Here is a 27336-nt window from a genome sequence, read left to right as displayed (position 1 = left end):
TTACTTTCGCCCGGCCATAGACTATATATAAAAAAAAAAGGCTCACCGGGACTTTGAAGCACCTCGGCCTTTATTTTATTAGTGTATATAGTAGTAGTAACTGTGGAGGAGAATGACAGGGTGACGCGGGAATGAATATTCCCTTACACATATTGAAAGGCTTTTTTTCATAGTTTACAATCAAGTTACTTGTTTGAGACGCTGGCCCGATTCAGTTAGATAGATGGAGAAGAAGAAGGGGAGGAAATTTTTGTCTGTAGTTCTCTTTATTTTGCAACTGGTGAAGAAGTAAATTCCCCTCTGAAAGCAAAAGAAGAACCCCGGCCATTGTTGAGCTCCCATCTACAATGTGTACTAATACTCTAGTCACATAAAAAAGATCATAAAAACATAAAAGAAAACGGGAAATTGTTAGAAGAAGGAAATTAATTTAGTTGTAGATTTTTTTCTGGAAGGGATGTTGTGAGTAAAAGGAGGAAGACAGGAAGTGAAGAGGATGTTATGAAGTGAGGACCATCATTCCCTCAGTGTTTGCTTCTTGGATCAAATGGCTTATGGTTGACAACCTAAATATTATTATACATAATTTAATCGAAATAGGAACAACTAGAGCTGCAACCAAGAAGAAAAAGAAAGAGAGCGAAAAACAAGAGCCAGCAAGTGAGAGAACGAACGGACGAAGGAACTAACGAAAGTTAATTGACAGACTACATACAATCAAATTGTATACGTAGATATAAGGCCGAAAGAACAACTACAAAAAAATGTTCATTTGACTGTATGTTTTTTAAATTCCCAGAGTTCAGTTTCAATAATTACCCTACTCCGGATATGCAATATATGATATGTCCCTGGGTCATAATAGAGGGGGTCCACCCCTGGCCTCAATAGAGAGCCTATTGAGCTACGAGGCCAAATCTACTCCACGATCAGAAGACAATGTCGATATGGTTATTGGAGCCGAGTTCTTTGATACTCAGGAGGGACTAAGACTAGCTCCTCCATGCTTCGGAAATTCCAACAATAGCAATCATCACTATAACAACATGGAGTCCAGTGGGTTAATGAACCTGGAGGAGTTTAAAACACTCCCTGTTGATAGCCAAACAGAGGAGTTATTCAAACTACTCTCTATACTCCGTCCTTTTGCATTAGATATCTCGGGCCTCAAGGCTTCCCTCAATGGGGCCTTGCATCGAATTACAGATATAGAAATGGGGAAACAGGGATCCAGAGTCTTCCGGCATAGACCACCATTTGAAGATGAGATCCTCTTAGGTGATCCAGGCTCTCCTCATAGTAATACACCATTGTTAGGAGGAGGTGTTGGAAGTATGGCTGGAGATACTCCTCGGGAGCAAGCTCCGGATTCTTTTATAATAACAAAATCTCGTCAACTCAATAGTAGGGTCACTCTCAACGTTGGTGGGATTCGGCATGAAGTCATGTGGAAAATGTTGGAGGGGATTCCTCGTTCTCGACTTGGTAGACTCGCTCTTCAAGCCACCACACATGATTTAATCCTGGACTTATGTGATGCTTATAACCTCGTAGACAATGAATACTTTTTTGATAGACATCCGCGATCCTTCAACTCTGTATTGAACTTTTATAGAACAGGAAGACTCCATGTCGTGGATGAAATGTGTGTCATGGCCTTTGCAGATGACTTGAACTACTGGGGCATTGAAGAGGTGTATCTAGAGGCTTGCTGTCAAAATAAGTTCAACACTCGAAAAGAACATGTTCTAGATGAAATGAAGAAGGAAGCTATGAACATAAAGAAAGAAGTTGAAGAAGATTTCGGGGACGGAAAGTTTGCTAAATATCAAAGATGTCTTTGGGATCTGATTGAAAAGCCACATACTTCCACAGCTGCTAAGGTAAAGATGTTTTTTTATATTTTTGTTTCTTTAATGTAGTGAAGACTGGTGTAAGTTAATCAAGTTTTTACAAGCACGATGACAGTGCTTATAATTTTTTTTTTTTTCTATCATTTTCCCCCCAAATTTATTAAAACATTAATTGTCATATCTACCCTGTTCAAATCAATATCCCAAGAAACATTTTCGCACAATATAAGATCTCCGTACCGATGTAAAAATGTTCAACTTGTCCCATTACTGAGGTAAGTTGATCACCATGCTGGGCTTATGATCACTTAAAAAAATATATATAACCCGCAGTATAATAATACATTAAAAAGGTGAATGCTTTTGCTATTTCAATTGTTCCAAATTACAAGAAAAAGTCATCTGACCTTCACGTCCTCCTGATTAACCCACAACACAAGGGAAAGGAAGTTTTGTTAATATTTCTTGTTTCTGGAACGTAGCTTCATTATTGTTAAGGATAAAAAATGGGTTTTCCGATATCCAGATTAAATTTAGGTGATCAACTTGTCCCACCCATGCCATGTTTAATCTCTGCCTATGGTGTTCTAAAATTCCACATTTTTCAAGCATATTAATGTAATAGGATCGTGACAAAATAGATATAGTATTCTAAAATGTATTTCAGTTTCATATAAACACAAACACATAAAAAACGAAGTAACTTACCTGAAGTTCACTAATTTCACTTCTAACTGATGTGGTCAATCACTTTTGAATCCTTTGTAAAGCGAAAGAGGAAGGCCGAATGAACTAAAACCAGATGATAATATCATGCATGGACAACTCCCTCGAGGGAGACAACTAAAAAAAAAAGAAGCAAGTAAAGGCAGAGTGATCATCTTACCCAGGGCTCGACAGACATAGTAGTCCGCGGCTAGTAAAACGCCAGTCGGGATAGTGCAGGGCTACGTATTGCCGTACCTTAAAAACCGCATATACACAGGCAATTTTGGGTTCAAATAATGATTATTACTTTTTGTCAACGTCTCATATGTGGAATAGACATTGAAAACAAATACTAGGGGTGATTTTGAAGTAAGAGTTATTTATTAACGACAAATGTTGCAAATGTGTAGTTCAAAATTGTTGTTTTTTTAAAACAAGACTTACATATTTAAGGTCTGGAACACAATTTCAATTGGGCATGAACAAACTAAAAAATATATATAATCCAAAAGGTGATGTGACTTATTTTTTTCTGTTGCATGAGCTAATAGAAGTATAGTTTGCTTGAGGGTGCTGGTATCTCTTCTATGTGATAACGATAATTATCATTCAGGAAGTTATATTATTTTACCAATAATACTAATATATAAAAAATAATATAAGTAAACAACGATCATGCCCTATTCCAGAACCAACCGGTCTATTAAACATATTCTGTAAAGCGCTTTGTGTCCTTGTTTCTGATTCGACAAAACTGTATTGTATAGAGTTTTTCCTTCGAATCTAAGCCAATCAAATAATAAAATATCTCTGTATATATTCCGAGCACATAGGTAGTTTATATTTTGTGGTATTATGGGTTAGTTAATTTTTGAAAGGGCTAGCAAAAAAAAAAAAAAAAAAAATGACTAGCTCTATTGGCAACTGACTAATTTTAACGAACGTCGATCCCATTATGGTTCATTCCAAAAGCTTATTAAGTTCGTTCCTTGATAATGTCACTCAACTTTATTATTATTTTTTTAAAATCAGTTCTAGTAATGATAGGCCAAAGAACCGACAGTCTTAACGGACGGCCCCGGGGACTGATAGGACCGGTACTAAGACTGGAATTGAGTGGACCGAATACATAAGGACTGAAGACTGTAGTCCTGTCCAGTTCAGAGTTAGCGCGGTACAGTTCAGCCCGGCATATAAGTCCTAAAACCTTATAAAGTTCGGTCCTTGATACCGTCACTCCTTATTATTATTTTTTTTAAATCAGTTTTAGTACTTACACTCTGAAGGACCGTGAGTCTTAAAGACCAGTCCTGAGGAATGACAACTAAGTTACTAAGACTGGACTGGATGGAATAAATAAGGACCGACACAACACTATCTACCTATCTCGCAATTCTACTTTTCTTATTCTTTTGTTCATTCAGCCTGTAAAGTGAGAAGATTGTTGGAATAAAAGGGAGCCTTTTCATGCATCATAAAACTCCACTTACCGAATTCCTTTACTTAAATAATGTTTATCTATAGAAAAAGAGAAAAATATACGTTATATTTACTTTATCTACATAATTTAAACATGGATGATTTTAGATAGTTTATAGAATACCTACCTGATTGATTATGATAATAATCAATATATATTAAATCATGTATGAAGAAAGGAATTATTGATGTAGTATATATGTGCATACACCTTGTATAGAGCATCAACGTACCTTAAATCTACCTAGTAGTTAATGAAATGTAGAATTATGGTCTTGCATTTCTACTCCTACGGCCTCATAATCGTAAAAAAACCCCTTTTAAATGGATTTGAAAAGCAAGGGGGATTTCATGTTTCTCTGTTGATGGTAACAATAATATCTAATATTATGTCCTATGTAAAAGAAAGAAAGAAAAAGTTAATGAGTTGAGTCTAATGATGATTATTTACCGTATTAAAGGATCCAAAATAATGTACATAAAAAAATACACATTAGCTATGTCCGGGATTCATTTTTTCTTCTTGCAAACCTATCAATTCGTTCGGTAAGCAATTTTCAAACTGGGATGTGCCAATCCAGATTAAAATTTTTGTATATGTTAACCAACAAAGTTAACCCTTAAAGGATTTTTTTACAATAATTACGAAGCAAAAATGTATAACAAGTGAAATAATCTAGTGGCAGAGTGCACATTACGAGGCTTTCCAAAAATAAAATATTTTTGGAAAATCGTCTGCAGTCGGTTGTATAAAGTCATTATAGTCATAGAGTCGAGCTCAAAGGTATAAAAAAAAGACTGTAGAAAGAGTGTTGCGATGGAGGAGAGACCACTTTTGGCACCGGTAATTAATCTCCTCCGTTGCAAGACTCGTTTTGAATGAGTCTATTGAACTCTTCTGTTTACATTTTGGCCCCTATAGCCCTGATGCCAACCCCCTTGACTACACCTTTTGGGTGCATGTCGAGGAGAAGGACTGCAATGAACGTCATCCAAAAACCGAAGCCGTCAAAACCACTCTCAGCCAGCACTGAGACACCACGACAGAGGACAATATCCACAGTGGGTGCCAGGCCTTCCTCCACCACCTAGATGCCATAATTTCCACTAAGGGCAGTCATATTAATGTTTAAGAGAGCTCAGACACACATCTATTTATAGATATAATTTTGTTGAAATTTTATTGTTAATTAATAAATTATATCTTGTTGAAGTTTAGAATTTAAAATGTTCAGATTTTAATAGGCCACTCGGTAAGTTTGTAATAAACTCACTTTTGGTACGTATTTTGGGAGAAAAAATATCCTCATCTATCTCCTCCTTGGACATAAATTATGACTTTTCTTTTCATAGCCGAAACACAAGAAACTGATAAATGATAACATAAAAACTTTACTTTTTTACAAAAAGGAGAAATGATTTATATAAATATATATATATAGGTACATTATAATAAATAAGTAAAGCATGGATATATTTATTCTTCAAGTGAGAAGCATTTGTGAAGTACGGGGAAATTAACATATTTGTTGTTACTAAGACAAACTCCTAATTAGGATGCAAAGAAAAGTTCAGGAAATTTTATTTTTTTACATTCTGGAAGGATAAAAAGAAAGGAAAACAAAGTTATTTTTTAGAATCAGGGATTTTAAAAGAAGTGTTGGAGTTTGAGCCCCATCCCTTCTAGAAATAAATGACTAGTTGCAACCCATTAACAACGAATCAGGGACTCATTGTTACCTCACTTCTTGAAATAAAACAAAAATGAGATTTTGCATGATGACTCATACCCGGTGGTCCATTGAAATCTGAACACCTACTAACTCAATAATAATAATATTCGAACTATCGAATAGTCTGGTGTGACCCCCGATATCTCTAGCATGGGCCCTCATGGACTTAAGGAAATTGGACTGGGATGTTTTCTTTCACTCCTCCGGGTCTAGTTTTGCCTTTTTTGAAAGATCCCTTCTTCTTCTCCATCGTTTCGGACTTGTTGACGGGATATACGGTGGTCCTAGAGACGCCCAATTACTTAAAGTATGGGAATGGAAATTCGTCGATCACGTTCAAGTGTTATTTTCTCGAATTGTATATAAGCTCGAGGGCTCAGTTTTTTTGTTTGTTTTGTAACTAACTTTTTATGCTTTAATATATCGAAATATGAATATACTTAATGACTCAACTTTGATTTATTATTGAATTATAAAGTGTTCAGATTTCAATGGGCCACCCGGTATGAACATAAAATATACATTTATATATACATAAATATGAATATACAAAAGTATACAACTCGCAGTCCTGAATATTAATGAGATATCAACAAGTTTAGTGAGTATTTTCTCTTGTTGTGTAGATATGCAATATTATATCCTTAGTGTATGCGTTTTTTTATAAGAGTAACAACATCATTACTAAGCATCATGTTCTTCCTGAGTGAATTTTGGGCTTTAGAAAATACAACAACATGTACATAGAGAAATAAGAAAGCATTAGAAAGGCCTGGAAAGTAAATGATCCAAACAAACAAACATTTCAATGCTCAACGTTGGCATATAGCTAGTTAGTTATGCTGAGCTTTTGAAGGATAGATTGTTGATATCTAATCGTGTGTGCTGAAACGTTGAGGAAAAACTAGTAGCAATATCTAGGGATGTGAATATTAGCTAAAATTCTGTGAGCGTATATTTAAAAAAAATTAGAGATGCAAAATGTTTTTTGAAAGTTCAAATATATAATAAGTAAACAAGAAGCTCTATAATTTCAATAGTGATCTCTGTAAGCTAGTGTTTGGTCGGTCTAAAGAAACTAAAAAGACTGTGGTCCTAATCAAATTTGTCAGTCCTAGGACTAGTCCTTATCAGTATTTTATCGAAACTACTCTAGCTTAAATTACGTAGTTACTTACTACTAACTACGTCATTTGAGCCACTGAAGTTTCATCATCATTAATAATCTCTTTCAAAGAGACCAGATACCTGAAATTAAAATAGGAAGTGTATGGCTAGAACTGATTATTATACATTTTAGCTATCATTCATTACCTTCTTATATTCCTCAATCCTAGTAAGAGTGAAGAAAATAAAAAGATGTGGAAATCCGTTTTAGGACCGATCCAATACTTCCGCCAGCAAATATGTCGTCTATCAAAGTTCCCAACATATTTTTTCTTTTTGATTTATACTCACAAGGATTTAGACAATTTTCACATCCTTCGTGATATCTTTCAGCAGATAGGTCGTTTCTCAAAGTTAACATATTTTTTGTGACATTTTTGAATCTCAAATATACAATATATATACAAAAATATTTGAGTTAATAATAATCAACTAATAACTGAATAACGCCTGCATGTAACTGGTAAACCACTCTGCAAACAAATTACCTAATAGACTACTATGTTCTACTTGCCCAGGAAATGTTTGCTCAGATGATTTTTTTCTTTATACTCAATGTTCCTTGTTCCAATGAACACTTATATCTTGCAGGTACTTTTTTAAAAGCCATGCTCACTGTGATTTAGACAATTTTCACACCCCTCAACATTATTTATTGATATAAAATACAAAATTATAATAATAAAAGCAAAATGACACACGAGTAAAATACACAACCCAATGGCAAGCCCCAAGTTCAAGTTCCAATAGCCCACTGAGTTTGTTCAAATGAAAATCAGTGATATCAATGATATCTACTTATGTTTTAGTAGTACACACACTAGAATAAAAAGTTGATGGAAGTTGAAATTTGAACTTTAGTATAACATTAAAACTATAACTTATCAGGGGCAAGGATTGGCGACTTGTTTTAATTTTTCCTCACTAAAATACTTCCAAGATATATGGTCATTAGAAAAGATGGGCTAAAATTGAATTTGCTCATTTTCATAGATTAACACCCCTCTCTACTACTATTGCTAAAAATTAATAGTTGCATAGTAAAAAAAACGAAAATGAAAGTGCTTACCTTCACAATTTGAAAAATATTTGGGATTAGAGCAGCTTAGCTGTCATTACATTTTATTAGATCAGATGCAAGCAGCTGTCAGAGTATGGAAATAAACACAAAATCCTATCCCTTATTTTTATAATTATAAAAATCATGTGTATTTTGGGGACTTTAAAAAAACAAAAAACCTGAAAATCAACATGGACACCTAAAAATTTGAAGAACGGTTTGAAAGAGAGCAGCTTTGCTTTCATGACGTTTCATTAGAACAGCTACAAGAAGCTGTGACAAGAGAACACGGGAGAAAAGTAAATAAACAAACATATTAGGAAAAATTACTCCCAGTTATTTACTCAATTCTACTCAGAGTCCAACAAGGACTTACAATTATAACTCCGGAACCAATCCTCATGGTTACTCTGTCTTTCATGTGCACACACGAATTTTCTATCAGCTTATAATTATAATTGAATGTATTAAAAAGGAAAGTTTACTACTCAAGGAGTTCAATAATAATTAAAACATCTGCAGCCAAAAAAATTCCTTCTTCAGATTACCAATTTAAAAGAAAACAAAAACAAAACGTACAGCCTAAATAATACAGCGGATTTTTAGTACCAGGAATGATATAGGTTGGAATTACTCCAATGTTGATCCTCAATTCTACTTTGAGTCCCACAAGGATTTACAATTATAAGTCCGCAGCGAATCCTCAGTCTTATTCTTTGTCTTCCCCGCACTGGGGATTATTATACTTAAACGTTATATTTTCAAGAATAAAAGAATAATGATGACAGCTTTTGTAAATAGAAGATTCTTTTCAGGTAGCAATCAAAAAAAGAGGCCGATCTTCCATTGTCATATTTTTATAACCAAAGTCGATAATCATACCTCGAAACTCAATGATGGTCAAGACGCAATAGTCATAATACTAATCAATAAGAATTATTTTATTGCGACACAGAACAAAACAGGAACAATAAATGTATGTCTGAGATCATAATTAGTAGTACTACTCAGTATTTTGTTTGTTTGTAGGAAAAACAATAACATTTAATAATACATTAATGCAGTATAGGTTGAAGAGTGAACAAGAAGTGAGGGAATACCTACATACTAGGAAAAAGCAAAGGATTGACCTCAATAAGAATCAATATATATCTATATGTAGTGACGTAATTCGTGTGTATTTTTCTATTGCCCCCCTTTTTATTATTGTTTTTGTTTTCAAAACCGGATTAAAAGTGTATGCATACTTTATATATAATTGTAAGTCCTTATTGAACTCAGAGTAGAATTGAGTATCGACATCGGAGTCATTCTTCCCTATGACCTTGTTTATTTCCTTCTCCCCTCGTCACATCTGCTCGTAGGAGATCTAATGAAACATCATGACGGCTAAGCTGCTCTCTTCTCAAGTATTCCTCAAATTGTCAGGGTATCAATGATGATTTGCGATTTTTTTTAATAAATCCAAAGTACACATAATTTTCATCATTATATATATCCATGGTATGGGTATCGGCAGAGTCTATAAGATATTACTTTTACGCAAGTAACATTTTTTCCTAGTTGATAATATGAAGAGTGTTTTTTATTTGCATAGCTGTTATCATTTGTGTTGTATCAGTTCTTTTTAGGACTGAAGAATGCAGCCTCGTCCAGTTCAGTTTCGGTCCGGTCCAATTCAGTCCTGCATATCAGTCCTAAAAATTTTAAAGTTCGATCCTTGATAACGTCAATCATCTTTATTTCTTCTTTTATTATTTGTTCTAGTACTGACAGTTCCAAGGACTGACAATCTTAAGGACCGGTAACAATGAATGGGGGGGGGCACATCCTAAGACTGGACTGGACTTGACCAAATAAATAAGGACTGGCACTACATTATTTATCATAATTACTTAATTCTTCAAGAGAGAACATCTTAGTATGAAGTAATCACTAGTGATCGTGCTTATGAAAGAAGGAAAGTAACAATGACGATTTGTTGGACTCAGAGTAGAATTTAAAATATGGATCATTTCAAAGGATTGCCCACAATAAGAATCAGTTTGTCTTGATATCTAAACAACTAGCTCTATGTTGTGATGTAAATACTGTGTATTTTTGGAATTGGTAATCTAAAGAATGATTTTTCTTCTTCTTAGCTGTTGTCATCACTATTTAACTCCTGAGTAGTGAACTTATTCTCCTACTACATTCCGTTATACAACTCGAAAACGATAAATGTAAAAAAACGATTAATGTTGTATCATAATCTTTATTGGCAAGGTAAATAACTTTTGTGTCCTTTCCAACTTTGATCGAAATGTGCGAATGTGTAAAGATGACATCGTAGAATAACGATATTTTGCATTGGTAATTTTCATTCCATGTGACAACTTTTACGAACTATCTGTAATCAAAATTCGAAAAAGTTGAAAAAACATTCTGGCCTAATGTACGTATATATCAATTTATTTTGAGAGTGACTTGAAATAAAAATATATAACATATAATTATAAACAAGATTATACAGAGATACACTCATAATACTATGCATATGCATGTGCCAACGCATGTATTATCTTTATATTTCAAAGATAGGAAGTAAAGGGGGAACCAAAAGAGTCCTCTCTTACTTATACATACATAACATTCTTCTAACTAACCTATGATTCGTATAATAATAATAATTATTATTTATTATAATGCAGGTGATTTCTGTGATATCGATTGCATTCGTTGTCGTTTCTACAGTGGGAATGACCCTGAATACGATCCCTTCAATTCAACATCGGAATCCTCAAAATGAGCCCATTGACAATCCAAAATTGGCACTAATTGAAGCCGTCTGCATTTCCTGGTTCACCATTGAATACCTTTTGAGATTTGCTGGTAAGTTTGTCTCTTTTTCTCATCTCTCAAGGCCTTACTTCAAACACACAAAAAGTATTTGGACTGAATTTTGTTGTCAACTGTGAATTTTTCTGCTCCCCCTCCCCCTAATCAGCGTTTTCAACGTTGATAGATTGAATTAGATCCCCCTCTTTTTTAGTGGCAAACCATTCCCCCAACAATAATTACACTATGTAACACATTTTTGCCCAACAAATTATCATTGTTATTGAAGCCATAGAACACAAAAATGACTTTTAAAATTTTCAATTAGTGTAGGTTTGGCCTTTAGAGCCTTTTTTTATCATATTTTTGAGTATAATTTCGATTTAAAGCCATTTAAAAATTAAAATAACTATATACTAGGTTGATCTTATGTAGTGGTACATATTTTATTTTTTACAATATTTCAAGAGTAAATTTAAACAAGAGGTTTATTGAGGACATTTATTTAACAAAGTCATTATGGTAAAAGTTACTGATCGATTTTGATCTACTTGTGGTCATGGTAAGAGGTCATTATGATATAACTTTGGAACAAATGGGAATTCCAACTCAATTTGATTTTAAGGGGAGATTTTGTGCTCTACCGAGTGCACATTCTAGTTATCAATTGTTATTACCTTTAATTTTCATATATATAGTTATTCAATTTCGAAATGTAGCTCTGAATCGAAATTATACTCTAAAAACACGATTTAAAAATATAGTTTTAAAGAACAAACCTACAGGAATTTACAATTTTAATTGTCATTTTTTGGCTTCCATAACAAACATAAATCTAGATTTAAGGAGGCAGGCGTATGTTGTATAGTGTTATTGAACATCAATTCCAGTTACCAGAAGATTTGCCCTTTGAACTGTTTCCATACTCGTATATATTATAGTATAAATGTATCTTGACCCATATTTTTTTGGGATTGAATTAAGTCTTCCTTCAATTGAAGTTGTTTTTAATTATTTTTGTTACATAAAACTTGATTACAGATAACTTGAAATGTGGATATTTTAATTTAAATGAATTTTGTTTCTTATTATGATGAATTCGAACGGGTTTTTCTTTTACCAGTGCACCTTTTTCTAAGAGGAAGAAATAACATAAACAAATAAATTTGAATAAAAACAGTCAGTGCTGACTCAAATTCTCGGTCAAAACTTCACAAACCTGTAAACCGGTAAGTCTGTCATTGACCTGTCAAGTATAACGATAGTAAAAAAGGTCTGTTTAAATTCATTATAAAAAGTGATATTTTTTATTTTAAATATATTAAAACAGAATTAAATGCACCTGTTTTACGCTAATGAATGCAAAAATGCATTACAAACGACTTCATGTGGATTTTAAACATTAAATTATATGTGAGAAGATATATTTTTGCCATATTATACATACATATATATGAGGTCAAAATTTCCAAGAGTAAATTATCCTAGAACCATCAATTCTATGTTTGGGAAGAATTGCCTAACAACTACTATCGGATGTTGTGCCTTTTTTCTATTTTTTGTATTAAAGGTTGCGTTATGCAATAAAGGTAATGACGTACCTTGTACATAAATATTGTAATGTTATCTCCCTTTATATATATGTATGTATGAATCATAGAAGACACAAATTTGTCCCCTAAAGCAATCACCACTAAAACTTTTACTTTTACAACAGTGTGTGTAACCGAAATCTGAACAAGCATAAAAGGTTTGAAATGGAGAGTAAGGATTAGATTTACAATTTTTAAATTTCCACAAAACTTTTATAATTTTATGAAGAACATTTGCGTGTAAATTTTTAAAATTTTCTTTTTTTTAATTTAAATCATGATACAAACAAAACAAAACAATATCCTGATTTTGCTCTGCACGGGAATAAAACCCAATAACTTTGCTGAACAGTTTAATCCGCAGTTACGGACAGATTTGAGGCATCTTGGTAAACATTAAGGCTTAAAGTGCAATGTTTGTTTTATGCCATATTTATGGGATTTTTGGCTTGCATCCATGTGGCCCCCATGTTCACCAGATCTGAATCCATTGGATTACAGCCAATATAGTGTTGTAGAGAGGGAAGCCTGTCAAATCTCCCATAGGAATATGAATGAACTGAAGGATTCCATCATTGTATCCGGGGACAAAATGGATGAGGCCCAGATCAAGCCTTTAGAACCTGTTTGAAGGCTGTTATGGCAGCTAATGGGAATTATATTAAATAAATTATAACTTAACTCTTAAATTATTTACTTCTTTTTTTGTTTTGTCCTGGAAATAATAATATTATCAGATGAAAAACGTTACATAGAACAAAAAAAAAAATTAAAAAAATTACTAAATAATATATAATAACTTACTTAGAGTATTTTTTGATAAAAAATTATACTAATATCTTCTCAAACTTTCCAACAGGGTTGTTTCAGATCAAAAAACAAGCTGCAATTTTACACATTTTATGGAAATATTATAGAAATATGTTTGTTTTTTGATATGTTGCAAACGAGGGTAGTCTGAAAAGTTTCCAACGTCAACGTGAAGATGGTTGTATTGGCAAATAAATTCTAGTTTTATCTATACAGCATATTTTGACAGTTACTCACCATTTTGGACGTGCACTTGTTATTTAATAGTCGTTTGAGTGAGTTGATGTGAGTGTAAATTGAGGTTCGAACTGTCATGAAATATTTTTTTTTGAATGTGTGACCTTTAAATAGATTAGAAAAAATGGAAGACATGAAAAGGCACGTTGTGTTAAAATTTAATGCGTTTAAGTCAATGCAGCTCGAATTTATTGAGTCAAGAATATAAGATGTCTCGTAGACAATTATTTTGACGAGATGCAAAGATGGGAACATACCTGGGAGAAGTGGGTAGAGTTAGAAAGAAACATATTGAGGAATAAAAATTGAGAAAAATGTTTTGTATCTTTGTAAGGTCAGAAACTTTTCATACCAACCTCGTACGTGCAACAAAAATCATTTAACTCTTTGTTAGTGAAAATCCTTTTTTTTTAATGTAGTTATACGTTAACCCAAATATTAAGTGAATTTTATTTGATGATACGCAATTAACATAGACTCAAAATTACGCTAATTAATCATAACAATATTAGATTTGAACATCAACAAGATATAGTTTGTCATTAATATAGTTTAAATATTATAATTTCATTTTCGACAAAAACTTCCATAAAATACTAATTACTTATAACAAACTTTTGGTACTAAAAATGTACTCATGAACTTTGATAAGTTTGAGTGTGACACATTGGGATAACATTTGATATTATATTCGTATAAACGCCAATACCTTAACAGAAAAAAAGAAAATAATTAAAGCAAAAGAACGACTTAATAATTCACGAAACCTTTATTAAAAATTGCAAATAGTTCAAAAAAAATATATTTTGCAACACAAAAAAAAGTTGTATTCATTCGGAAAGATGTTTTAGGAGGGTTTTAATGCTAAAAACATCATTAAAATCTATTTTAAACAGAATAAAAGTAGTTTTATCAAATTTGGGGTGCAGAAAATCCCAGTTTACTATATTATATAATATTAAAATGATTTAATTAATACAATTTCCATTTTCTATTTCTTATTGTTCTTGAGATATTTGATCAAATATTGCTGTTCTAATATTTGCTCCGATTTTGGTTACGTACACTATATATATAGTACATACTATAATGAACATTGAACAATAAGGACCATAAAAGACCAACACTGCAAAGTATTTCTTTCTTATAGTCGTTTAGTTGTACATATATATGTATACATAAATTGAGGACAGGGAGTAGTAGTAGTAGTAGTTAAAAAAGAGAGAGGAAGACCCTCTGCTGGCTTGTATTTTCTTAGTTTTTTTACCAGTGTATATATGTATGTATACAGACTTTTTTTTTAAAGCTATCACCTCGTATTTTATACATACATATATATTTGCATAATAATACATTCCATACAATAACTGCACATTATGAAAAAATTGCGACAAAAACAAATATAAATAAAAAAAATTTATATTTTAATTTTTATGAGCTAGGTGCCCTACTATTTATTCACTCAGAAATTCAATATGTTGTAATTTAGACCTCTTCAAATTTGACTTTTTTATTTTTTATCAAGCATATGTATTCAAACTGATATTACTCCCATTCTCCAAGGTTGAAACTAACGAACTGTAAAAATTATTCTTGGTAATTTGACCGTAAACATTGTCTCCTCAGGTAATTTTTCCACCTACACTTTCTCCGCCGGTAATTTTGCCTTGATGAGATTTTGCTGCATGTCATATTGCTGCCTTTTATGTTTTTATATTATTGGTTTTACTATACTGTTGTATCTCAATCATAATAATTTTATAGCTAGGAGTAATTGTAGCTAACTTTAGAAAGTTCGAATGAGTTGGCCAACAGAAATTTCTCATCAGGAATGATGTTTTTCACTATAACAGGTTGCCCGATTGGAGCTTGAGCTCCTCTAGATAGTATTAGAACTCATTGACCATTCATTTTTTATCATTATTTTCCTTTTTTCTTTTTCTCCTAGATATATAATCAATCTGATCGAGATACAAGAATTAAGTTCGAACTGATAATGTAAAACCATAAGAAATATCCTCAGGAAAAAATTACCGGCGCCATAAAATAACTTTTATTTTGGAAATAAGATATACCTAATGCAAGATCCATTTTTTCTTGTAGTTGAAGCTTATTAGTAATTCTACAAAATTTGAGATGCTTTAAATTGATTTTCATTGTAGCTTCACAGAGGTTGATGCTCTAGCCTTGAAAGTACTACAAAATGAAAGATAATTATCCACAATGAAAACAAAGACAAAATTACTCAATTTTTGCAGCATTTTTTAAAATTTCAACAATAAAGCTAAATGGCTCTTGCGGCAATCATATCCAATGCCCAAAATCAAAGTTATTTTTATAGTTATTTAGTATAGACCTTGGAGAATGGCAAATATATCAGTTTGCATATGTATCATTAAAAAAGACAAGTTAGAAGAAGTTTAATGTTAAATGTAGTGTTGTGGCAGTCCTTATTTATTCAGTCTAGTCTTGGGCATGGTTCTTGAGACTGTTGGTTAGAGCGGTTGTTTTTTTTTTCGAATTTCGATTATAGCTAGTGCGGAAAAGTTGTGATAACTTTTGCAAAATTGCTTTGTCCTACGTGCTCATCTTTAGGTCACACATCTCAATCAGTTTATGAAAAAAAGAAAAAACTCTTTACTTAGTAAATAAAGATACAAAGGAGACATTTTGAATTATTTTACATAAAATAATTTAGATAGACATTTTTTTAAACTATAAAAAGTGTATCTATTTTTATTTGTTCCATTGGACAAAAGATTTTGGTGATCAGCGTATAGTGTGCATCCTTTTTCTAAATTTTCAAAAAGGAAGGATCTCAATTATCTTTTGTTATTCTCTTTTTTTGCTCCATCGGGTAGCATTAGAAAATACTTTATTAATCTTTTTTGATAGGTTAAAATAATGTTTTTGATTTTTAATGATGTAAAATAAGGATTAATAATATATATTTTAACTTTTATTGACGAAGTAAAGAACTTTTGTCTCCTTTCAAACTCTGAACTAAATGTCCCACGTAAAGATGACATCGTAGGACAATGAAATTTTGCAAGGTTTTTTTTCTTACCATATCACATCTTTTTCGAACTAGTTGTAATCGAAATTCGAAAAAAAGGATCTCCGGTCGGACTGTCAGTAAAATAGAACTGATTAAAAAAAAGAAGAAATAAGTGTTAGGACTAATATGCGGAACTGAACTGGACCGAATCGATACTAAACTGAAAAGGACTGATATGGACTGACACTACACTAGTTATATGTATACAATTATTATACTACTTCTTTTTTATTATGCAATCAGGTTCACCTCAAAAATGGGAATTTGTAAAGGGAGCCATGAACGTGATTGACGTTCTTGCTATCCTCCCATACTACGTCTCCCTATTTTTAATGGAACCGGATAATGCAAGCTCCGACACTAGAATAACCTCTGCTACCACCACGACAACGATTGCTCCTGCCAGTTCTGGTGGGGGTGGGGAAGGAGGTGCCTCCTTTGATGATGTACGGCGTATCATTCAAGTCTTTAGGATTATGCGTATAATGAGAATCTTTAAGCTCGCCCGACACTCCACGGGCCTACAATCCATTGCCTTCACTCTCAAAAACTCCTACAAGGAACTGGGTCTCCTTATGTTGTTCTTAGCAATGGGAGTCCTCATCTTCTCGAGTCTCTGCTACTTTGCAGAAAAGGAGGAGCCAGAGACTAAGTTTTCAAGTATCCCTGCCTCCTTTTGGTGGGCCATCATTACTATGACCACGGTTGGATATGGAGATATCAGTCCAGAAACAGGACTAGGCAAGATCATTGGAACGTGCTGTGCCATTTCTGGGGTACTCGTCATGGCTCTTCCAATTCCAATCATTGTAAATAACTTTGCAGAGTTTTATAATGAGCAAATCAAGCGAGAGAAAGCCATCAAACGGAAAGAGGCTCTTGAGGCTGCCAGAGCATCAGAGGAAGAGGTTCGACTTGCAGAGGTGGAAGGCCTTGTTGACCTTCTCCAAAAGGAACCCGGTCCTTTTAAGAGTCCTCCTCTCTCTCCTCCGGATGGAATGACGATCCGACAAGCTAATACTCATCTCAAGAGTGAGCCTCCTGGCTCTATTCGAGAGAATAGCATTCGGCATAACAACACAGCAACAATACTGAACAACAGCATATCGGATCGGCATAGCATCCGATAGATTGGATGTCATTGGATATATAACAACTGTAATAGAAACACTCTTCCTAAGACAGATTTGCCTTGGCTCATATGCATATCAACCTGCCTTTTTTCATCATCAGACTTACACTTATATATAATATACAACACTCAATACTCATCTCCTTTCATCTTCGCCCTCTTTATTATCTCGTAACTCTCTGTAATTCAAGTGTAGTTTTTTCTTCAAGGGGTGTCCTTACTACATATATACAATTTACATACGTCAGGAATTAGAACAATTACTCATTAATCCTTATTGTATGTTAGTTTCTTTCTTTCTCCTACCGTTCAATGATAATCAGTAACTTCGTATCATCATCATCATTCATTACCTACCTATTTATAATATCCCCCTTGTCAAGACTCCTTTCAACGCCAGAAATATAATGTTGTAAATATATGCTAAACTATCTTTCATAAAGGAAAAACAGACGAAGAAGAGAGAATACTTTTATTTTATTACTGCGCATAGGATAAGAAACAGAAGTTTGTATATATACATATAACGTGCGTCAGCGAATTTGTAGGGAAAACACTTAGCCAAGTCAAATGCCTCGTGGAGGCAGCAGAGGTGTTGGTAGAAAAAACCTACCTTTTTGTAACTAAGGTAGATTTACTTATTCAAAATGTCTACCTTAAGCCTCAACCATGGCATCAAGTCTGCCTCTGAAGGCACTGCAGTCAATATAGTCGTCCGGCTCATAGCTCATCCACAGCGGCTTTAAGGCCGTTGACATACGAGTGGAATTGGTACAGGCTCGCTCTACTTTCCACATAACCCCGGATTCCAAAATTTAGGGGAGGGCAAAAGTTGGATGCTCAATTGATAACCCATTTCCCCTATCCAGTCTTCTGATTTTGGCAGATTCAGTAAGGAGCTGACGTTTATTTCCAACGTATGAGAGCATACCCTGGTCCCCTACTGCTCTGCGTACTGAGGCCTCCGAGACATTCAACTCCCCTCGTTGGCTTGTCCTCGGTGGTGTCCCCCAATTTCTTCAAAAACTCATCAGTCCTCACTTTGTTCTGCCCTCCACTCCCCGGCTTCCTCTCCAAACTTTCCCCATCCTTGATCTTCTTCTTCACCTCAACAACAATTGTCTTTACAAAAGAATAATCTCACTATGGTATTACGGCGCGGAGCAAGTCAGCAACTACTTGTCTTTTTGCTTCCATTTCAAACACTTGTTGTTGTTGTCTGATTTGATCAAAACAAATATGTTTGGAAAACTGAAATTCAAAACTTTAAAATCCATCTTCTACAAAACCTCAAAAAATAACTTTTTTTTAATTCGAAAATTGGATTTAAAGATCTTTCCACAATTTGCTGACGCACGGTGTAAAATATATTCAATGAAAAAAAAATCATTTGCTCAAAATGAATTTAGACTTTTTATTACATATTATTATTATCTATTTAGAAGTTACAAAAAAATAAGAATTTTAAGTTTGTCTTTTTTGTTTTTACATTATTATTACAGGGGTATGTTACCCTTTAATTAGTTATGTACAATCATCTATTAATTTTTCTTATATTCATTTATAGAAAGCTACTTACTACTACAGTCATATTATATTATATTCATATTTCCTTCCTTATATACCTATATATATATATATATTCATTCATACTCCATACATATATTGAATTTACACATAAAACTGAAGCAATACATGTAAATTACAATTTAATTAATTATATACCTTAACTAGATACATCAAGGAGTACACTATAGACTTCATTTTTCTTTTACCAACTTCAGGCTATTTCTCTTCTATTATTAACTATTAAACTAGCCATGAAATGAAAGGGAGAAAGTATTTAAAACCATACCCTAAGGATAATTTTTTAAATAATTGAATTGTCAAATTTGAGAGATACTTTTATTGTACATTTCAAAACAGTTATGAATCAAAAAAATCATAAATGTCGCATATTTAAGACATTGTTTTGCGAAAAATTATTGGCTGAAATTACATCCAATGGTTTGGAAAGAGTTACAACATTCATTACACGATTGCTTTTTATTGGATTTGCTCTTTCAAATATAGTCGAAAGGTAATTAAATGAAAGTTGGAATCAAATTAAAACTTTTGTCAAATTTTGTTTTTTGAACGATTGAATTCTCAAATAAAAATATCCTTATCATTTCTACCTTGACAAAAATGGTTTTGTTGTAAATTTCAAAAACAGTTAAGAATCAAAATGCTATAATTACTGCATAATTATAGCATTTTATTATATAAAAAATATTGGACCTGATTCTTTCGAAGGGTCCAAAGAGAGTGTTACAAAATTCATTACACTTAATTGTTTTTATTAGATTTGCTCTTACAAATTATGTTAACATTTTTGGGTCAGCCCTGAATTTAAAACTAAAAAAAAAACTCGATTTATTCTGATTTTTTTAATAAGTTTTCATTTTACAAAAGTTTTTCCAAAGCAAGGATTTTTCGGTTGTAACGAAAAAACACAAAAATAAACATCTTTATTTGAAAGAAGTTTAAAGCCCCTCCGGTACAACCCAACTGATTACGCCCCCGTGTAATCAATATTTAAAGGAATTATTACAATATATTTAAATCCACTAAATTGATATTATCAGAAAAGTTAATTAAATTCTTCTTATTCCTAAATGAATCGTATCAATATTATTTTAATTGAAATATCTCTTTCATTTGACAACTACTCTATAGAAAAATAGCCTTAAGTTGGTCAAAAAAAAAATATATATATAAAAGTGAGTTCGCATTTCATGTATAGAGTACTCCTTGCTTAAATGAAAACAAATCATTCTCCTTTCCTTTCTTACTTTCTTCATTCTTCTTCATTTGACATTTACATAATATCATGTTGTTATCATGATGCTGATATAAATATGTACAAACAAATTTAAAAAAATCAACAAATCCTGAACTACTGCACAATCAATTCAATATTAATATTTTTTCTTTATTTATGTATCTCCCACACTACATACATTCATATAACGTATTATAATTAACTCTTTCTATACGAAGGGCCCACCTCAGTTAAAAACTTGTTAAAAACTTTTTATCGCTAAATAATATGTGAATGGAGCATTTTTCCATATGTAAGTTCTTAAATCTCTCCATCTCTCTTGTTAATCATTATTACTCAATCAGCCCTATTATATTATATATATATATATATATGCTGGGTTTTGGAAAAGTCTTGGAATGATATTTAAGTGGTTTTGTAGAGTTTTTTTTTTTTTTTTTTTTTTTTGTAACTATTGATCCGAACTTTTTGAGTATATATTCTTATAAGTTAGATTTGCTGTTTGGGTCACATTCAATACTCTTACGTGGAAGATGCAACCCAAAAGAAAAAAAGTTTCCCTTTTAGTCCACGCCGGTTACCTCAACACATGAACACGGTCTCAGTCAGCAACCAGACGGTCTGGTGGGCCAGGAAACGAATTTATCTCTCGGTATTCTGTTATACCGAGATTTATCAAGGGTTTTACATCCATCATTTTACCTATTAATAACAGGATCAGCAGGGAAGGTTTTTTTCATTACTAAAATAAATGAAATTATTTCCATGATGTTTAAGATAATTCAGAATGTGTTTACAATGCTGAAAACTAGTATTTTTTGGACTTGTCTAAATAAAGGTAGCTTCTGAAGCCTCTTGACACTGTTAACTTGGTAATGGCGCCTTTGTCAGCCAATTTCGTCATTTTCATTCTTGGATTGGCTTCCAAGGCAACTCGGGCAGCTTTTGGAGTTAGTTTGGATGGTCGAACACTTTGAGGTTTGTTTTTAATGTTATCTCTAGCTTCAAATCGTTTTCTGTCCCTCCAGACAGTTTGATTGCTGACTAAGATGACCTTGATGTTGGTATAACCGGTGAGGATTAAAAGGGCAACCTCCTTTCTTTGGAAGTTGCATTTTTCACTTACGATAATTTAATCTGACCACATTCTAAATACTATGGTCAAAAGTTCAAAAAGGGAATTTTACAAAAACAACAACAACAAAACCTCTTAAATTGTCATTTAAATAACATTCCATGACTTTTGAAACACCTGGTACTTACATAATATGTAGAATCAAACAGTTTATGTTTGTAAATGTTATGTCATCATTCTCATCTTCCCCTCCTCGCTTGCACAATTCAAGACTCACAAATAGACAGTCAATCTCTAAACACCACACAGACCCATGAATCCACAACACTCATAATTAATTATTATAATTACGTATAATATTATGCAAAAGAACAATCATTACAACATAATTACCTATATCTTCTACTGAATATACATTTAATAAATTGTTCATTATTACATTACTATTATTGAGATTATTATTAAAATTATTATTAATGATGAATGAATTATAACTGATTATTATTACAAATTGAATGAGACACATTTGATATTTTGTACATATAATATAATACATGATTTGAATTGTTAATCCTAAAGATTTTCGCTATATAAAAAAACCCAAATTACATCATGTTTTGGAGAAGAGCAGCTTAGCTGTCATGACGTTTCATTAGATCACATACACGCAGCTAAGAAGGAGAGAGGGGAAAAGACACAAATACACCATAAGGGTGTCGGAAGAATTACTCAATTCTACTCTGAGTCCAGGAAGGACAAATACTTAAATGTAGAAAAACTGTGGTCACTTCATGGATATGTTGATGAATAATTAATTGTCCTCTCAAGAGTTAAGAATAGGAAAGTATAATACATTTTTCAGGTTTCCAACTGCAAAAAACAACAACAGTTAAGGATTTACAACTATAATCATGATACTCTTAACATAAACACAGACACCCCAAAACATTCATTTTTTGAAGTTGGACCCTTTTCCCAAAGATTGTATTGAGGGCATGAGTCCTCCTGAAAATAAATCCCCCAATGCCTTGGGTCCTTTGGATCCTCCTCCTCTAGAGACTTGGATCCCTGGAACGTTCTCCACAGACTTTGGTAAATGTATCATGGGATGGCTTCGATCGTTGGTTCGTATACCTCTTTTGAGTCCTTTATTTCTATCAAACTCTCGTATGGATTCGAGTAGGATCTGTCGATTGAACTGTTTATCACCTCCACCAGCCCCTAATCCGGATGAGAGTCCGGGTGGATTCATACTTTGATTTGGAAATGCAAACATGTTGCTTCAAATTATTGAACTAAAAACGATGATTATAAGTTTCTTAACACAGTATTTGCCTTCTAAGGAAGGTGAGTATTTTCATAGATGGGGCTTTCTCTCCATCTACTTACTAAAATAACGCATATGAGGTATACATAATGAGGAATGATTTGCTTTCATTCCTAGAAGTGTTCTGTCCTTACTCATCACGTCACGTGCTCCCTTTGTGCTACCTATAATAGTATATTACATATCAAGTCTGTGTTGAACTCTCTATTACCCAATGTATGTAAAGATAGTTAAAAAATTACCTCATCTTGTATGCCGTCATTTACTTTGTTATTAGTTTTTAAATCAAAAAGATAAATATAAGTCTTCCTTTGTTTGAGAGGTCAAAGTTCAAATTAAGTACTTTTTCAGAAGTGTGTTTTTTTTTTTTTTTTTTACAAACATAACTTACTTAAGGAATTGAATAATTATTTAAGGCATTGGAGAAAGCCTTTCCCATATATGTAATTTGGTAACTATAAAATTAAGTATAATGTGTGTGACAACATAACTTCCTTTTCCTAAAAGGAAATAAAACAAGTTTTATAAATCAAAAAAGGTTTTTTTATTATTTTATAATGCTTGTGCATATTAAAAGTTTCGTTTGACTTAGTTTTGAAATATTAATCAAAAATTTATTTTTTGATGAGAAATTCCACTTGGTCAACTCATATGAACTTTGTACAGTTATAGAGCTATTATATTTGTCGTAGTGGTCATTTTATATCACATCAAGTGGCATTTCAAGTCATTTTTGAGAAAGTATTTAAAATCCCCCCCAAAAAAAACAACAATAGATCCACTGAATATATTCAATCTAAAAATCAAATCATTAATTAATGATACATCAATCATATTTATATTATTTTCCTTCCCCTTTTGCTCCTAATCTGATAGAGATACAACAGTAAAGTTCGAACCGATAATATACATAAAAATATAAAAAGGCGGCGAATGCCCATACGGGAAAATCTCCTCGAGGCAAAATTACTAGCGGCAATGTGACTTAGAACACAACTTACTGTAAGACAACTTTAGAATCATGCAACGTTCCTTCTGTTCCTACACTATAGCCTGATTGCCACCCATGATAAATAAGTCAGTTGTGTTGCCGCACCCTAAAAGTATATATATTGTATATGTTCCTTTAAGATATGATTCATTGAACCCTATGGAGTATACAATAAAAATTAAAATTTAACAAAATGCATTCCACCTTATTTGCAACTAAGCACAGCTCATAGCAAATAGAAATATTAATTTGCATGTATTGTAATATTACACACTTGAAACAGATCCTACAATCCGATAGTAATAATTAGCTTTTGAATATTCATACATATGAATAACTAGCTAAGAATTACCAGGCGTTGCTATGGCTAAGGAGGAAGAGGGAGATCAAATTGAAAATTGTCAAATGAATTAAGAAAATTTAAAAAAATATTCAGAAAATTCTCTTGGATTCTTTACTCTATATCAATCTGGATAAGCAATCAAGTTTCAATCATAGCAACTCCTCCCCCCCCCTTTTATAAAAATCTTAGTGTTGTCTCTTGTAACCTTAGTAGTAGTATTATAAATATTAAAAAAATCATGTGTTATAAACTTCAAATACCATATCAACATATATGCTTCTAAAAATTGCACAGATTTATTTATTTAAAAAAAAATCATAGGTTCAACGTTATTTCTTTTTAACAACGACACCGGCTGTCATCAAACACCAAAGCATTAAGATTCATGGGTGGGAGATACTTACTTTTTCAAATCGCTATTACAGTTATAACTCATGGAGTGAAAAGTCCCGGGCTTAACAAAGAAATATTTTTTTTTGTTTAAAATTGGCTTTATATAAATAATAATGATTATTAATATATTTTTTTATTCACTTTATGGAGTGGATTCCCTTTAACACTTTTCAAGTCATTGCTTAGCTTGAACAGTATTTGTTCCCATTAATCAGCAATGTAAAATTAAAACACGAAATTATTTTTGATTCATTGTTTTAGAAATAACAAAAATAGTGTCACGCTAGCATAATAACTCACAAACTAAGGAACAGACTGTCATAAAATTTTGAGAGCTGTCTTTTGGAGGCTGGAACTAACTGAAAAAGAGTTGAATTGTAAAAAAATAGCGCCATCTATGTTTGAAGCTCAGGAACTTTCCTCCCATGTTTTAAGTTTTTTAAGGAGAATATCTTTGCGATCTTATCTGCGCTGGTGTCATTACCGGTAAAGCAACAGAGACCGTTAGCATCTCCATCCTCATTGATTACAATATAAATAAGTCTATTACAGGCCCATACAACCTAAAAGAACCAACATTTCTGGAGCAACAGTATGGGTGAATTTTACCCTTCCTCCATGTAGACCTCCCCCAGCCCTGATCTCAACCCCCCTAGACTTTGCTGTTTAGAGAGCCTTGGAGAAGAATGTCTGCCACACCTCTCATCCAAATTTGAATTTGGTCCCCGCTACCATTATGAGTCATAACGATTAATTACTACTAGTGATGTCCATAAGTTATTATGTAAAGATTTATTTGTATTTTTTATATTTTCGACCATTATTTGCATTCTTAGGTCGAAAATGTGTATTAGTTTAATCGTTCCATAGTAACAGCCCTGATTACGAACTCTCTAAGTTTTCCCCTCCAAAACAAGAGAGCTCTGACTCTTGTTTATCCTATCCATCTTACTGCCGAAGAGGTTTTTATTATCCATTTTTACCTATAAATATTAAATGAATCCATTTTTATTTTCATGACCAATATATAGTTGGAATATACTGGAAAACAAGGCTCCTTCTACCCACTTTTTTTAGAGCTTCCTGGACAGTCTGGTGTGAAAACCTGAGATCTATTGCCTGGGCCCTCATGGACTGGAGGGGATTGACCTGGCTTAGTTTATGTCTAACTCCTTTGGGTCCAGTTTAACTCTTTTTTAGAGTGTTTCTTCCTCTCCAACGTTGGGGAGTTGCTGACGGCGTAGTCAGTGGTCCTGGAGACTCCTAACTGCTAGGAGTGCACTAATGAAAATTCATCCATCATGTTCAAGTGTTATTTTCTCTACTTCTACGTAAGCCCTGAGAGCTCCAGTTTGTTTTGTTTTGTACCAAGATGTGTATGTTTTAATATATCGAAATATGAGTTAATTTCAATCACTCAAACTTAATTGATTATTGAGTTATTAAGAGTTTAGATTTCAATGGACCACCCGGTAATAATGAAATAAGAAAATAATGCTAGAGAGTCATTTGGATTTTTTGACGGATATTTGACTTCCTCTTAGTGCTTAAAATTTGAGATCCTATCAGGTTTTGATTGTATAGAGGGTTCTCTTGTGGCTATTACTGTACTTCAAATGGTCCCTATAATTCCATAGTTGTGTTGAAGAATGGGCTATTAATCAACAGACTTTGTGCCTTTTTTTGTGTTCTTTTTAGATGAAAGGTTGCCAGATACAATAAAAGTTCGGAGATGACATATTCTATAAATAGTATGAACAATATATCTAGCATTTCGAATGTTCGAGGCGTGGTCCTTCAGGAACACATTTTACTTAAAAAATGAAGTGAGCTCCTACACTAATTAATTGAGTGCCTTTCCCTACATATAAGCAATGTACTTGTACAATGGTTATTAATAGATGTAGATAAAGGGCATTTGACACCGTTCCGACTTTTGCCTACTTTATTTCAATTACACAACAGCAATCCCTTAATCCCTCTAATAAAAAAAAATCTAAATAAGGAAAAATGACGTTTACAATAGAGTGGTTTGACTTTCAATTTTTTTTCGAATTTTGATTACGACTAGTGTGGAAAAGTTGTATGGAACGAAAATTACCTATGCAAAATTGCGTTGTCCTATGAGGTATTCTATAGGTCGCACATCTCGATCAAACTATGAAAAATGGCTCTTTACTTAGTAAACATAGATACTCAGATGATATTTTAGTTTTTTGTATAAAACATTTTTGATCAACATTTTCTTTAATCTATAAGACGTATTTCAAAAGTTGTTTTTTTCAAAACCAAAAAAAAGGAGAAAAAAGTTTGGAAAAATTGATAATCTTAATTTTACATTTACAGAAAGGGAAGATCAAAATTTCCCTATGGTACTCTCACTTTTTGCTCCATAATGTAGCTTCAGAAAAAAGCTGTATGAATGTTTTTAATAGATTGGAATAATGTCTATGATTATTAATATAAGCAAAATAATGACAAATGCCGTATTTTAATTCTTATTGACGAAGTAAAGAGCTTTTGTCTCCTTTCAAACTTAGAACTAGATCTGCTACCTAAATATGAAATCTTTGGAAGATGAAATTCTGCATAGATTATTATCGTACCACTTGACAACTTTTTCGAAATAGCTGGAATCAAAATTTGAAAAAAAATTGAGAAACAAACCCCTCTAATATACAATATATTGGAGGACAGGCAAAAAATAATACACGTCCCATTTTGATAAGGACCTCTG

General features: G+C 32.7%; 1 protein-coding gene across 1 annotated transcript; it reads left to right on the top strand.

Annotated features, from left to right (window-relative positions):
- Positions 1 to 218: 218 nt before the first annotated feature.
- Positions 219 to 26026, top strand: LOC121117241 (potassium voltage-gated channel protein Shab). The gene is made up of 4 exons (XM_040711614.2): positions 219 to 1883; positions 10691 to 10871; positions 16758 to 25561; positions 25631 to 26026. The coding sequence occupies exons 1-3, from the start codon at positions 846 to 848 to the stop codon at positions 17642 to 17644; spliced, it is 2106 nt and encodes a 701-aa protein (XP_040567548.1). The 5' UTR covers positions 219 to 845; the 3' UTR covers positions 17645 to 25561; positions 25631 to 26026.
- The last annotated feature ends 1310 nt before the right edge of the window (positions 26027 to 27336 follow it).

The sequence above is a fragment of the Lepeophtheirus salmonis genome, chromosome 5, assembly GCF_016086655.4.
Source record: "Lepeophtheirus salmonis chromosome 5, UVic_Lsal_1.4, whole genome shotgun sequence".
NCBI lineage: Eukaryota > Metazoa > Arthropoda > Copepoda > Siphonostomatoida > Caligidae > Lepeophtheirus > Lepeophtheirus salmonis.
This window is presented reverse-complemented; position numbering and strand designations above follow the sequence as displayed.